Source organism: Pithys albifrons, chromosome 15 (assembly GCF_047495875.1).
Source record: "Pithys albifrons albifrons isolate INPA30051 chromosome 15, PitAlb_v1, whole genome shotgun sequence".
In the NCBI taxonomy this organism is placed as follows: Eukaryota; Metazoa; Chordata; class Aves; order Passeriformes; family Thamnophilidae; genus Pithys; species Pithys albifrons.
Genome location: NC_092472.1, coordinates 3533180 through 3548329, shown reverse-complemented (window position 1 = coordinate 3548329; position 15150 = coordinate 3533180). Strand labels below are relative to the sequence as shown.

Sequence of the window (15150 nt, the reverse complement as noted above, 5' to 3'; positions counted from 1 at the left end):
TGCCACCGCGTCCTCCCCGTAGCCTCATCTGTGTTGCTGAGGTGGGATCAATTACATTCCTATTATAGTCCACAGGTGACATTTGCTGCTCCCGGTGGGAGTTGTTCTGCCCGAGCTTCATTGTCTATGTTTTTTTCCGTGGGAAGTGGCCCAGGGTGTCTGCTCGGGCAACTCTCTCACTTGTTGGTGTATTGCATTTGCACCTGAGCTTGCTGAAGGAGTGAAAGAACTGCAGATTGAGATGGTTGCATTACCTCAGGCACTGTGTACTGCTTTATTACCTTTACCGACTGCTGATTGTGCTGATCTTAGTCTGATTGCTTATGAAAAACTGTCCACCTCCCCTTTGATTCTGCTCAAAAAGTGATGTGAAGCAATGTGACCTTTAGAACTTCAAGGACCAAAGTTCTCCATTTTCATTCCATCTCCAGACTCCTTAGGAAAAAGGGGAAGGTGTTACTAACTTTTCATGTTTTTATGATCTTTTTCCAAGTATATTGCTTTAGTTAAGCATAAAGATTCAGGTGCAGGAGCATGCCCTAGTCTTAGAAATGGAAAATTTGGTTTTATTTTTCTGCTGTTCCTGTTCTGCAAGTTGTGAACATGCATTCCTGGACAGGGACATATTGTGTAGTTTCCTGTCTGTTTTGTTATATTATTTCAAGATTTGCATCAATGGCCTCATCATTTCAAAAGTGTTGTAAATTTTCTGTTGTGCAATGAACAAATTAAGAATCCCCAAAACCAAAGAACAACTATTCACCAGCAAATGTCAAATAACATTCTCTGGCATAGTCAGTTTTATGTGTTACACTAGTGTGCTCACCGATTGTTCAGTTTTTCTCTCAGAGCATGACATCAATGTCATTTAGAGTTGTCATGAGATCACCTTTGGAAAGGTTATTGCTCCCAGGTCTGCCATGTTTCCATCTGAGATAGCGGAAGCACTGCAAAACCTCATGGGTCAAATGCAGAGTGTCTGCTGATATGTTTTTAAAGTGCTGTGATTGCTGGGGAGAGTGAGTTAAATGGATCTTGCAGTGAGTAAGAAAATTGTGGCCTGTAGTAGTGAGTAGAACCTGGCTGTTTCCTGATGTGAAAAGTGATCTTCTGTAGTGGGAAGTCTTGTGTGGGGGATCTGGAAATCCTTGGAAAAACTATGGGGCATGTTGTAAGACAAGAATGGGAAATGCTGTGTTGGTCTTGAGAATATGTCTTGGAGATGGGATCGAAGGATGCCTAGAGGAAAACATGAGGCAAGATGAGCACGGAGTGTGGTGTTGCTGAAGATCCACTCACAGGCTCTGAAGATCTGGAGGTGACAGCCTTCCTGGCCATGACATAGTATGGTATATTTAAAAACTCACAATATCCTTTGAGGTTCTGAATGTCTCCCATCAGAAAGTCTCTTGTGCTGCTGCCTGCCTGATGTAGGCCCTGTGTTTTTAAGAGAGTGTGAGATGCAGAGTTCTGAACTTTGTGTGAGGAACCACTTGTTTTGAAAAAGGTGTTTTGGGAACACTTAGTTTTGCTATCGCTGTGATGTGCTGGACATTTGTAGTAGTTTGCACTGCTGTGTTGATGTCATGATGGTTTCTTGCTCCTCGTCAGGTGGGATTTGTAAGGACATGTGATGACATGGGTGTAATGTTTATGTGCTCAACTTCCCTCACTTGTGCACTGCAGAGGTGGCCTCAGCAGACATGGTGTGTCCTGATGTCACACATAGCTCATTCTGATATGTAGAAATATGCACCAAGCCCCTCACTGCAGCCCAGCTCTGTCTTCACGTGGTACAAATTCTCCCACTCGGATGACCTTTTGAGCGCCCTTGTGCTCCAGCATTTGCTGTGTTCTCTTGATGACATAAATACATGTGGACTGGGATCAGAGGTGTCATAGCTCTAACCACAGGATATTTATGAACTCCAACCCCCAGGTCTGTGGTGTTTCCATATGAGATTGCTGAAAAGGAGCAAAACAGTTGTGGTGAAGATCACATATCTGGAAGGAGTCTGCCAGATGCAGTGTGGCCTTGCAGCCTTCCATATGGTTTTTTGTGGTGATCTTGAGGGAAGGTGAGGATGTGAAAGGCCTGAATCCCATGGAATTGGAGTTTACAGGTGGGGCATGTGGTGTGATATTTGATATTTTGGCAGTGATTCTGCATGTTCCACTAAGTAGTGCCTGGGTCTATGTGATGGGGAGGGTGAGTTTGAATGGGAAAGAGTGTTGCCTGAGAGAAATGGAGATGCTGAGTAGAACATGGTCAGTGTCCTGGGGGAGGAACTGGAGAATGTCTACTTAGATGTGGAGATCTCATTTGTGATGGCATGGGATAGAGGATACCAGTAGAAAACCCTTAGATATGTCCTGGCACAAAGGGCTGCTTTCCTGGGCTCCTGTCAGGACCTGCAGTAGTTCTGCATATCCTTGTGCTCTGTCCTCTCTGTTACTACTGCTTCTTAATTTATTCATCCCTCTAATCACTTGTCTTTGATATGGAATGCTGTTGATCAAACAGAAGGTTTTTGAAATTTGTATTATTCATCCATTCTTCTCAGGACAGTGTCTCAGTCATCTCTGTGGTCTTGATCTTCCTTGTAAGGGGAAATAGGTGGTAGCATTAAAGGACAATGTCCCTTGAAAACAATACTTCTGGCCCTGGAGTTTCTTTTTGTCAAGAAGCAACCAAGGATGCCACAGGTAAGTCATTCATAGCTGAAGAGGCTGTGTGAGAGACAGATGTACCTTGGTTCCTGTTCAGTTCAGGTATCTTCATGTTGGATTGACTACATGTTGCCTGGATTGAAATGCCTGGAGGTTTTTAGCACCACTACCTATTCTCATTCCTTTCCTGCTGTTTCCTGTCACAAGGTGAGCAGATGGAAGCAAGGACAGATGGAGAAGTGATCTTAATGGATTTCTTGGTGTGGAAGAGTTGTGCATGCAGCAGATGTTCTCAGTGCCAATGCCCTGGTGTTACCTTGGTGGGTGTGTTTGGCTGTGCAGGTGCGATGTGGATCAGGAAGAAAAGATTTTCACATAAGTATTGAGAAGTGCTTGGGAGCTCTGATTGCCCTGCACTTTTCCAGTCTTCTTTTGAAGAATCATTGTGGTGGGCTCTGATGTCTTTCAGTTCTGAAAAGAGAGACTCGCCTGGGTTTTTATTCCTTGGAACCTGTTTTTCCATTAGACATCTCAGTGGTTGGGCTCTTTCCTGGTGTGGCAGAGCTGTTCCTTGCCATCTGACTGCCTTGCAGTATTATTCTGAGTCCTTGAGATGACTGATAACTGAAGACCCAAAGGGAGAGGAAGTTTTAGGTGCAAGGATGGGAGGTAAGCAGGAAGGTTGTTCCTTTTCTAGTTGGATGGGAGGAGGAAAGAGGAATAACAGCTTCTGTGAAAGGGCATGTTTGTGGTTTTTGGCGACACTGGTGTAGCTATTTCTAAAGAATTTCCTTAACAGGACAAAATGATAAGAAGACAGAAGGGTGGAAACAGAGGGGAAAGGGAAGGAAAGAAATGGCAAAGCGAGGCAAGAAAGAAAAAAAAGCGTAAGGGAGAAGAGAAAGGAAGAACAGAGAATGAAGGAGTGAAAAAAGAAACAAAGAGAGGAATCCTTGCAAGTAAGTTCAGTGAGAGCTGTTCAAGAAGGACATGTCAACTGGGAGTATGGAACAGACATTTGGAAAGAATTTTGGTAAAGAAAAAAAGAAGAGACAAGAAAGGAAATGGTAGAGGAGGTGAAAACATGACAGGTGAAAGCAGCTAGGAGGAAGGAAAACTGGCAAAGAAATGACGGAAAGAACGGAGAGAAAAAGGAAGAGAGATAAGAGTAGAAGAAAATGAAGAGTGGGATAGATAAAGGAAGGAGACAACAACAAAGGAAATGGAAGTGAAGATGCAATCAGTGAAAGAGGGAATAAAGCAAGAAAGAAACCGGAAGAAAAGTCGATAAAGCAGGTGACCAGCTGATACCAACCTTATATCTGGACGCAGAGCAGTGCTGATACCTAGCAGACGCTGGTTCGATTCCGGCTGTCACCTGGTAATTATCGCTGATGGCTCCAACTTCGATGGCCTCCACCTCAGCGCCGGAGGTGACTGACGAGCCACCAGTGAGGGTAAAGATGAGTGAAGGGAAAATGTCTTGGAGAATAGAGCACGGCAGGACAGAAATGAAAAGGAGAAAGAACAGAAGGCCAAAGATCAGAAGAATGAGAATATAGTAAAAAGGAAAGAAAAGAAAAAGGATGGGAAAACAAAACCTATAAAAAGAGGAAGACAAATAAAAGGAAAAAAGGAAAATACGAAAAAGAGGAACGAAGTAGGAAGTGCCGGCAGAGGAGATGGCCACGGCAGGGCGGAGGCGCGGGTAGTGTGTGGGAACGTGTGAGGTGGCGGAGCAGCGCACGGTGTCGCTGCAGGCTCAGGAACGGCGGCTCGGCGAGTGGGCGGCTCCGCGCCGGTGCGGCGGAGAGCCCGGCTGTGAGCGCGGGGGGGCGGGGACGGGCAGCGCGGGCCGGGCAGCGCAGCCGGGGCGTGCGGGCGGCGGCGGGAGCCGTGCGGGGGCCGAAGGCGGCGGCGGCGGCGGCGATGGGCGAGTGTGTGTGTGCGGTGTTGCGGGTGCTGGTGCTGCAGGCGGCGTGGGCGCTGTGCGGCGGGCAGGTGCGGTACTCGGTGCCGGAGGAAGCCAAGGCCGGCACGGTGGTGGGCCGACTGGCGCAGGACCTGGGTCTGGAGGCGGGCGAGGCGGAGGCGCGGCGGCTGCGGCTGGTGGCGCAGGACCGGCGGGCGGGCGTGGAGGTGAGCGGGGCGAGCGGGGTGCTGGTGGTGAGCTCGCGGCTGGACCGGGAGGAGCTGTGCGGCAAGAGCGCGCCGTGCGCGCTGCGGCTGGAGGTGCTGGTGGAGCGGCCGCTGCGCGTCTTCCACGTAGAGCTGGAGGTCACGGATATCAACGACAATGCCCCCGTCTTCCCTGCCGCCCGTAAAAACCTCAGCATTGCGGAGCTAAGTACAATGCCCGGTTCTCGTTTCCCTCTGGAGGGCGCGTCAGACGCAGATATCGGATCGAACGCACAGCTCTCCTATACTCTCAGCCCCAGCGAGTATTTCTCTCTGCATTTGCAGCGGAGTGAGGAATACCGTGAATCCCTGTTTCTGGTACTGACGAAACCGCTTGACCGAGAGACTATTCCCGTGCACCAATTGGTGCTCACGGCGAGTGACGGGAGCCGGCCGCCGCTGACAGGAACAGTGGAGCTGGTGATCTCGGTACTGGATGCGAATGACAATGCTCCACAGTTTAACCAGTCAGTGTATAAAGTGCAGCTGCTAGAGAGTGCTGTGGAAGGTACACTGGTGGTACGGGTAAACGCCACGGATCCCGATGTGGGAAGCAACAGTGAACTGTCTTTCAGTGCAAGTAACACTTTTCCCGAAAAAGGATTAAAGCTTTTCCTTTTAAATCCAGTGACGGGCGAGATCCGTCTCACGGGCCGCCTGGACTATGAAGACATTCGTTCGTATGAGATACAAATCGAAGCGACAGATAAGGGGACACCCCCACTGTCTGGCCACTGTAAGGTGGTGGTGGAGGTCATGGACGTGAACGACAACGCGCCAGAGGTGTGGGTGACGTCGCTGTCGGTGCCGGTGCCCGAGGACGCGTCGGTGGGGACAATGGTGGCCCTGCTGAGCGTGTCGGACCGGGACTCGGGGGCGAACGGGCGGGTGCGGTGCTGGGTGTGGCCATCGGGGCCTTTCGGTCTGGAGGCGACGTTCGCGGGGTCGTACTCGCTGGTGCTGCGGGAGGCGCTGGACCGGGAGCGGGTGTCGGAGTACGAGGTGGAGGTGCGTGCGGAGGACGGCGGGTCGCCGGCGCTGCGTGCGAGTCGCGGGGTGCGGGTGCCGGTGTCGGACGTGAACGACAACGCGCCGGCGTTCTCGCAGGCGGTGTACACGGTGCTGGCGCGGGAGAACAACGCGGCGGGCGAGGAGTTGGCGCGGCTGTGGGCGCGAGACCCGGACGAGGCGGGCAACGGGCGCGTGAGCTACTCGGTGGCGGAGGGCGGCGTGGGCGGGGCGGCGGGCTCGTCGTCTGTGGGGAGCGGTGGCAGCGTGTGGCGTCCGGCGTCGAGCTACGTGTCGGTGGACGCGGAGAGCGGTCGTGTGTGGGCGCTGCAGCCGCTGGACTACGAGGAGCTGCAGGTGCTGCAGTTCGAGGTGCGTGCGGTGGACGCGGGGGAGCCGCCACTGTGCGGCAACGCGACGGTGCAGCTCTTCGTGCTGGACGAGAACGACAACGCGCCGGCGCTGCTGCCGGCGGCGGGTGGCGGTCCGGAGCCCGGGGCTGTGTCACTGGAGGCGTCATCGGGCTTGGAGTCGGGGACGCTGTGGGCGTGGGCGGCGTGGGGGTCGCCGGCGGGTCAGGTGGTGGCGAAGATCCGCGCGGTGGACGCAGACTCGGGCTACAACGCGTGGCTGCGCTACGAGCTGTGGGAGCCGCGGGGCAAGAGCCCGTTCCGCGTGGGGCTGTACAGCGGCGAGGTGAGCACGGCGCGGGCGCTGGAGGAGGCGGACGGGCCGCGCCAGAGGCTGGTGATCGTGGTGCGGGACCACGGCGAGCCGGCGCGCTCGGCCACGGCCACGCTGAGCGTGTCGCTGGTGGAGGGCGCCGAGGCGGCGCTGGCGGCGGGCTCGGGCTCGTCGTCGCTGGTGGCGCGCTCGGCGGTGGGCGGGGAGAGCGGCTCTGGGGCGACGGCGGCGACCAACGTGTGGCTGGTGGTGGCGATCTGCGCCGTGTCGAGCCTCTTCCTGCTGGCCGTGGTGCTGTACGGGGCGTCGCGCTGGGCGCCGCGGGCGGCCGTGCTGGCGGGGCCCGGGCCCACGACGCTCGTGTGCGCCAGCGAAGTGGGCAGCTGGTCGTACTCGCAGCGCCACAGCCGGAGCCTGTGCGTGGCGGACGGCGCTGGCAAGAGCGACCTGATGGTTTTCAGCCCCAACTTCCCGCCCCCTCCCTGTTCCGCGGCCAAGGACACGCAGCCGGAGCCGTCCTCTCTCCTCGACATGGTCAGTGTGTCTTCGTCCCGTGATGTGCCCCTTGCCTCCGGCCCTCTGGGCTGACACTTGCTCGGACTGAGCTCGAGGGCCGTGAGTGTTTATCGCTGCTGAAGCATGTCCGCGGCACGTTGTGATCTCCCTCATTGTCGATGGCGGGTGGGGCTGTTGTTTATTTGGGAGGCCAAAACATAGTTATACCTATACGCTGGAGTAGTTATTGTCCGCAGCTGAGATTTGCTGCTCTGGGTGTGAATTGCTCCATTTCAAAATTATAATATTGTGAATTACTCTGAGAGATGCCCTGAGATTGCAGGCAATCCTTTTCCAACCAAGCTTGGTGAAGTAAATACAAGACAGGCCGTCTGTGGTGGTCAAAACTCTCTGGGCATTATGTATGCCTTTTGCTGACAGTGGTAATATTAGTCTGACCTGTTCTTCAAAACTGTCCTACTACTCCTCTTTAGTTATGCTCGTGAGATGTGCTGCAGGGTGACAATTAGATCTTCAAGTACAAAAATTCTCTATTTTCGTTCTACCAGGAGACTCGTTACAAAAAGGGGATCTTGTTGCAAAGTTTGCCCATGATCCTTTAGCAAGTATGATTTAGCTCTAGTTAGTAGCATAAAGCATTCACACAGTAGAGTATGTGTTTTAGTGGGGAAATTTATTTTTCATTTCTGGCTGTGTGTTGAGGAGATTATGGCTTTGAGTTCCTCAACAGAAAAGTAATGTAGAAGACTGTGGTATTTTTTTATGTTCTTTTGAAATATGCATCGACGTCCACATCATCTCAAAAGCCCTGGAATTTTTCACTTCTGTAATGAACAAATGAAGAAATAGCACCTAAAATCAAGGAAATACCTGCTCCTACCAAGTATCAAGTAACATTCTCATACAAAGGCAGTGTCATGTGTCACAAAGATGTGCTCACCAACATTTTCTCAGTGTCTTTTATGGTGTTTCATTGCTGGGAGGGATACGCAAAAGTCGTGTTGAGTCTTGAGGTGGGAAGGGAAACTGTGATGTCTGGCACTGGGTAGGACCTTGGCGTTTCCTAATGTGAAGGATGACCTTGAGCAGTGGGAAAACTTGACTTTGGTGAATTTGGAATTCCTTGGGAAGGCCATGGGTCATGTTGTAAGAAAAGAAAATGACACCTGTTTGTCTTGATAACACATGTCTGCAACTGGGGAGTGGATGATTCCTAAAGGAAAGGGTGAGGCAGAAGTGGAATGGAGTGTTCTTGCTGAGGATTTTTTCCCAGACTAAGGGTCTGAATTTGTAGGCCTCCTGCTCATGAGACAGTGTGTGAAAATTGAAATGTTTACAATGTCCTTTGAGGTTATGAATGTCTTCCACCAGAGACAGCCTCTTGTGCTGCTGTCTGCCTGATGTAGACCATGTGTTGGTCAGAGCTGGTGAGATGTAGAGTGTTGAATGTTGTCTGATGAACTGCTTGTTTCAAAAAATGTGTTATGGGAAGGGAAGATTTCAACACTTCTCCAGGCAATGGTGGATGGTCCTGAAGGGTTTATATGTTGTTTCTTACTGTAAAATTAACCTCCTCCTCTTCGATTCCTCACACTAAAAATGTTACAGAAGGTGAAAATTGGGACTCCAGGGTTTTCCTTGCTTGTGGAAAGATAAACTGTCCAATTTGGTTCTACCACTAGGGTCATTACCACTGGGAAAGATGTGGTGACCCTTTCTTATGATCTCTTCCCAAGCATTTTGTTGGTCTCCTTAGCATATTATAATGTGTTTAGAGAGAGAGATATTCTCCAAAGTTAAGTGCTAGAAAGTGCAATTTTCTTCCCTTGCTCCCTCCATTCCCTGGATTGTGGATGCACTTTCCTGGCCAGAAAAGTAGTATGAAATATGCCTGAGTCTATTGATGTTGTAGCAAAATTTGTATCAACAACAGCATCAATTAAAAAGGCATGAAAATAATTTTTTAAACATGCAAAGAATGCAGAGAATCACCTCTCCCAAAAAAATCCAAGCCCTTTCTCCTACACAGTCACTAGAGACTGTTACAGTGTTGTGTGTTTTGGTTCTTATCACAGAGCATGTGATGATGTGATGGGTGTAATTTCTGTGCAGTGGCCTTCCCCTTGATGGGCTTGTGCCCTTGAACATGGTAGAGATGATGTGTCCTCTTCTCACACATGGCTTATTCTGATAAGTGCAGGAAATGCCAAAACATGTAGACTATCCCAGGCCTGCTTTTCTGTGACAGAAGTTGTCTCAGTTGATCTTATGAGAGCAGGTGGGCTTTGGCCTTTGATATGGTTCTATTGAAGAACAAGATCCATGTGGACTCATTCCAGTCCTGGTCTTATTCCTGCCAGAGTTCTAATCACAGAACCTCTAATAACTGTAATGTGCAGCTCTGTGCTATTTCCATGTGAGATGCAGAAAAGGAGCAAAGCATTTTTGGTGAAAGTCAGGTAGCCAAGAAGACACAGCAGATGCTGTGTGGCTTTTAAATGATCCATATTTCTTTTGTGGTGATCACAATGAAATATGAGGAGGTTCCAAGGCTTGTATCACATGCAGAGTGAGGTTTAGATCTGGGACATGTAATGTTTGGTATTCTGGCGGTGATCCTGAGAATGGCACCATCTAGGGCCTGGACCTGTGTCATGGGAAGAGTGAGTGGGGAGGAGTGTTGCCTGAGGGAAATGGAGATGCTGGGTAGGACATGGTCTGTGTTATTGGAGAGGAACTGGAGAATGTCTGCTTAGGTGTGGAGATCTCCTTTCCCAAGGCATGGGATAGAGGATGCTTGTAGGAAACATAAAGAAAAGGCCTGGAAGACAGTGCTGCTCTCCTGGAATGCTGTCAGGACTTCCAGTACCACTGCAAATGCTTACTCTCTGTTGTTTTCTGTGGTTTTACTATTTGTTAAGTTACCTGCTGTATTATATGTCTCTAAATGCTTTCCTTTCTTGTGGAATATTGTTGGACAATCAAAAGTTTTTTGAAATTTGTATCCTTTTAGAAGCCTTCTTGGAATGCTGTCTCAGTCATTTCTGTGGTCTTGGTGTTGCTAGGGAGGGGAAGAAGTGGGCTCTGTATTCAGGATATTGTCAAACCTGGCATTTCATTAACGTGGGATGGGTTCATCTGTTTTCTGCTCTTTGATCTGTTCTTTGTGTTTTCTGAGTGAGAACACTCACCCTCTTTTCTGCTCTCACATTGGCAACAGTGGACAAGATGCAGGTGGCAGAATATTGGCAACTGTGGGGTGGCAGATGTTTGGACAGTAATCCATCATTCGCAGGGAAGGCTTTTCTACTTTCCTCATCTGAAGGTGCTTTTGAGAGAATGTCACCAACTTTCAGGTGTCCCTCCTGCTTTCCATGTGATAAAAGTGCAAAAGAGAGCACTACACAGTGTCCCTCACTTTCCAAACTCTTGGTGAGCATATTTCTTTTATTGTCCAGCATCCCCCCAAGTTATTCATATCGTGAAGAGGAAATGTCCCTTAAAACCACTTTTCCTGTTCTCAAAATGTTTCCCTTGTTTTGAAGACAACACCAGTGAGGCTGCAGGTAAGTCACTCATAACTGAAGAGGCCATCTGTGAAAGTCAGATTTACCTTGGTTCTGGTTTGACTGCTTTATCTTCATGTTGTATTGGCTGAATGTTACCTGGATTGAAATGCCTGTGTGATTGGAGCACCGCTGCCTGCTCTCATTCCTTTCCTGCTGCTGCCTGGCACAGAGGGAGCAGGCGGAAGCAAGGACAGAGGGGCAAAGTGACCTTAATGAATTTCTTGAAGTAGCTGTGTAGGGCATGCAGAAGATGTCCTCAGGGACAGTGCCGTGGTGTTACCTTGGTGGGTTTTTAGTAACTCTACAGGTGGAAAATGAGCCAGGAAGAATTGCTTTTCCTTGAGGTAAATGAGGAGCATGATGTCACCTTGTTTCTGCGGCATTCTTGGAGAATTTTCATGCTGGGCTGTGATAGGTTTGATTTCTCAAATGAGAACTTCCCTGGGGTTGTCTGTAAATTTTGTTGCATTTTTTGATTAGATGTGCCTTTAGCTGGGATTTAGGGTTCTGTTCCAGAGGTAGAACGTCAAGTGAAAAAAAAGAACAACCTTCATTCTGAGCATGGTGCAGACATTTGGAAAATATTTTGTTACAGGAGGAAAATAATAATAGAGAGACAAAGATGGAAATGGAAGAAGAGACGAAGGAAAATGAGCAGAAAGGGAAGGCGAATAAGGAAAGAGAAAGGAAAGAAAGAAAAGGCAAAAGATAAAGAGACTAGCATAAGGAAATGAACAAAATTTAAATGGAAAGAAGAAATCCATGCAAGTCTAAAGGAAGCCACAAAGAACGAAAGAACGGAATAAAGGAAGAACAGCAGACACTGTAAAGGGCCTGCCCAGCTCGCACCGAGCTTGTTCCAAGACGCTGAGCAGAGTTACTCCCGAAAAGCCTCCCCAAGAGGATCACAGTACCTCACTCCGGAGACCTAATTAGCGGTGATGGCTCCGACTTTGATGGACTGGAGGCGACTGTCGAGCTGCGAGGAGGAATGAAGAAGAGGGGGGGAAGGGGGCATGAAAAGAGAAGGGAAATAAAGAACAAGGCGGGGCAAGGAAAGAACGAAGGAGAGAAAGACGGCAAACGAGAAAGCAAGAAAGACCGAAGCTTACAAAGAAGGGGAAAAAGCCGGAAAGAGAATGGAAACCCTCCCTCTCATTCATTAGAGGAAATGGTAGTAAAACCGAAATATAATAGAAGAGAGATCGCCGAAAAAGAGGAGAAGGAAAGAAACGAATATTTGCAAGGAAATGGCAGGCAATAACGAAAAAGAAGTAAAAGAATGGAACACGGGAGGGAGGAGACGGCGGAGGAGATGCCGGCGGCGGGGCGGAGTCCGGGCGCTGTGCGGGAGCGTGTGAGGCGGCGGAGCAGCGCACGGTGTCGCTGCAGGCTCAGGAACGGCGGCTCGGCGTGTGGGCGGCTCCGCGCCGGTGCGGCGGAGAGCCCGGCTGTGAGAGCGGGGGGGCTGCGCAGGCCGGGCAGCGCAGCCGGGGCGTGCGGGCGGCGGCGGGAGCCGTGCGGGACCCGTGCGGGGGCAGAAGGCGGCGGCGGCGGCGATGGTCGAGTGTGTGTGTGCGGTGTTGCGGGTGCTGGTGCTGCAGGCGGCGTGGGCGCTGTGCGGCGGGCAGGTGCGGTACTCGGTGCCGGAGGAAGCCAAGGCCGGCACGGTGGTGGGCCGGCTGGCGCAGGACCTGGGTCTGGAGGCGGGCGAGGCGGAGGCGCGGCGGCTGCGGCTCGTGGCGCAGGGCCGGCGGGCGAGCGTGGAGGTGAGCGGGGCGAGCGGGGCGCTGGTGGTGAGCTCGCGGCTGGACCGGGAGGAGCTGTGCGGCAAGAGCGCGCCGTGCGCGCTGCGGCTGGAGGTGCTGGTGGAGCGGCCGCTGCGGGTCTTCCACGTGGAGCTGGAGGTCACGGACATCAACGACAATGCCCCCACCTTCCCAGACGCCCGGAAAAACATCAGTGTATCAGAGAACTCCCCTCCTGGGTCCAGATTCCCTCTGGAGGGCGCGCTGGATTCAGATATCGGAGCAAACGCACAGCTTTCCTACACACTCAGTCCCAGCGAACACTTTGCCCTGGATGTGAAGTCCTCTGATGAAAACAGGATATCCCTATTTCTGGTGCTTACGAAACCCTTGGACCGGGAAACTATTCCCGAGCACCGGTTGGTGCTCAAAGCAAATGACGAGGGCCGGCCGTCTCTTACAGGGACGATGGAACTTGTGGTCTATGTTCTGGATGCGAATGACAATGCGCCCCAGTTTAACCAGTCAGTGTATAAAGTGCAGCTGCCAGAGAATGCATTACAGGGGATGCTGGTGGCGCGGGTGAACGCCAAGGATCCAGACGAGGGTCTCAATAAGGAGTTTTCTTATAGTATCTTGAGTTCGGTTCCGGTCAGTAGCAGAGATCTATTCACCATTGATCCTAAGACGGGCGAGATCAGACTAAGGGACGCTCTGGACTTTGAAGACGTTCGTTTACATGAATTGCAAATAGAAGCGAGAGACCAAGGGACACCTCCATTGTCCGGTCACTGTAGTGTGGAGCTGCAGGTGCTGGATGTGAACGACAACGCGCCAGAGGTGTGGGTGACATCACTGTCGGTGCCGGTGCCGGAGGACGCATCGGTGGGGACGGTGGTGGCCCTGCTGAGCGTGTCGGACCGGGACTCGGGGGCGAACGGGCAGGTGCGGTGCTGGGTGTGGCCATCGGGGCCTTTCGGTCTGGAGGCGACGTTCGCGGGGTCGTACTCGCTGGTGCTGCGGGAGGCGCTGGACCGGGAGCGGGTGTCGGAGTACGAGGTGGAGGTGCGTGCGGAGGACGGCGGGTCGCCGGCGCTGCGTGCGAGTCGCGGGGTGCGGGTGCCGGTGTCGGACGTGAACGACAACGCGCCGGCGTTCTCGCAGGCGGTGTACACGGTGCTGGCGCGGGAGAACAACGCGGCGGGCGCGGAGCTGGCGCGGCTGTGGGCGCGGGACCCGGACGAGGCGGGCAACGGGCGCGTGAGCTACTCGGTGGCGGAGGGCGGCGTGGGCGGGGCGGCGGGCTCGTCGTCTGTGGGGGGCGGTGGCAGCGTGTGGCGTCCGGCGTCGAGCTACGTGTCGGTGGACGCGGAGAGCGGTCGTGTGTGGGCGCTGCAGCCGCTGGACTACGAGGAGCTGCAGGTGCTGCAGTTCGAGGTGCGTGCGGTGGACGCGGGGGAGCCGCCGCTGTGCGGCAACGCGACGGTGCAGCTATTCGTGCTGGACGAGAACGACAACGCGCCGGCGCTGCTGCCGGCGGCGGGCGGCGGTCCGGAGCCCGGGGCTGTGTCGCTGGAGGCGTCTGCGGGCTTGGGGTCGGGGACGCTGTGGGCGTGGGCGGCGTGGGGGGCGCCGGCGGGTCAGGTGGTGGCGAAGATCCGCGCGGTGGACGCAGACTCGGGCTACAACGCGTGGCTGCGCTACGAGCTGTTGGAGCCGCGGGGCAAGAGCCCGTTCCGCGTGGGGCTGTACAGCGGCGAGGTGAGCACGGCGCGGGCGCTGGAGGAGGCGGACGGGCCGCGCCAGAGGCTGGTGATCGTGGTGCGGGACCACGGCGAGCCGGCGCGCTCGGCCACGGCCACGCTGAGCGTGTCGCTGGTGGAGGGCGCCGAGGCGGCGCTGGCGGCGGGCGCGGGCTCGGGCTCGTCGTCGCTGGTGGCGCGCTCGGCGGTGGGCGGGGAGAGCGGCTCTGGAGCAACGGCGGCGACCAACGTGTGGCTGGTGGTGGCGATCTGCGCCGTGTCGAGCCTCTTCCTGCTGGCCGTGGTGCTGTACGGGGCGTCGCGCTGGGCGCCGCGGGCGGCCGTGCTGGCGGGGCCCGGGCCCACGACGCTCGTGTGCGCCAGCGAAGTGGGCAGCTGGTCGTACTCGCAGCGCCACAGTCGGAGCCTGTGCGTGGCCGATGGCGCTGGCAAGAGCGACCTGATGGTTTTCAGCCCCAACTTCCCGCCTCCGCTCGGCCCCAGCGCCAAGGACACGCAGCCGGAGCCACCCGGTCTCCTCGACACGGTTAGTACGTCTCCGTTGATCGCCTCTGGACAAACTACTCTTCACCATTTTGCCCTTTTCTTCCTGTTACCCAGCAGGCACTGCTGGGTGATGAGTCGATCCTCCGTTTCCTAAGGGCGGTTGATGTTTAGCAGGTACTTAAGGATATGAATGGCATCTTTGGATTTGCCGCCTCATGCTTTCCGGTGCCGCTGGCGTCTTGGGCGGGAGGGTTGGGGGCAGGAGGACATCCCGAAATTATCGTTTTGCTACACTTGGGAATAGTTTTGGTCCTGGGCTGCGTTTTACTGCCCTTACTAGGTGTTGTTCTTCTCTAGAAGGAAATCACTGCCGATTGTGAATGGGAGCGGTCAGAGTTTTCAGGTTTGCTGACCTTGTTCTTGCCTGTTGATGTGTAGCATTTCTGCCCGAGTTTGATGAAGGTGTTCAAGGCAGGCCGCCTGTCTTGTGACAGTTCCCAAGGGACTATTTATTGCGTTTGTACCTTT

General features: G+C 53.2%; 1 protein-coding gene across 6 annotated transcripts in view; it reads left to right on the top strand.

Moving 5' to 3' along the window:
- Window positions 1-15150, top strand: part of LOC139678983 (protocadherin alpha-C2-like) — a 181445-nt gene that overhangs the window by 49331 nt on the left and 116964 nt on the right. The window contains exon 1 of one of the 6 annotated variants that reach the window (XM_071570305.1): window positions 4564-7074. The exons of 4 other annotated variants lie outside the window; for them this stretch is intronic. In XM_071570305.1, coding sequence (XP_071426406.1) covers window positions 4600-7074 — 2475 coding nt within the window. In that variant the 5' untranslated portion in view covers window positions 4564-4599. Of the gene's footprint in view, window positions 1-4563; window positions 7075-12165; window positions 14663-15150 lie in introns of those variants that run through there. One more of the 6 variants, XM_071570301.1, reaches the window with a different exon arrangement.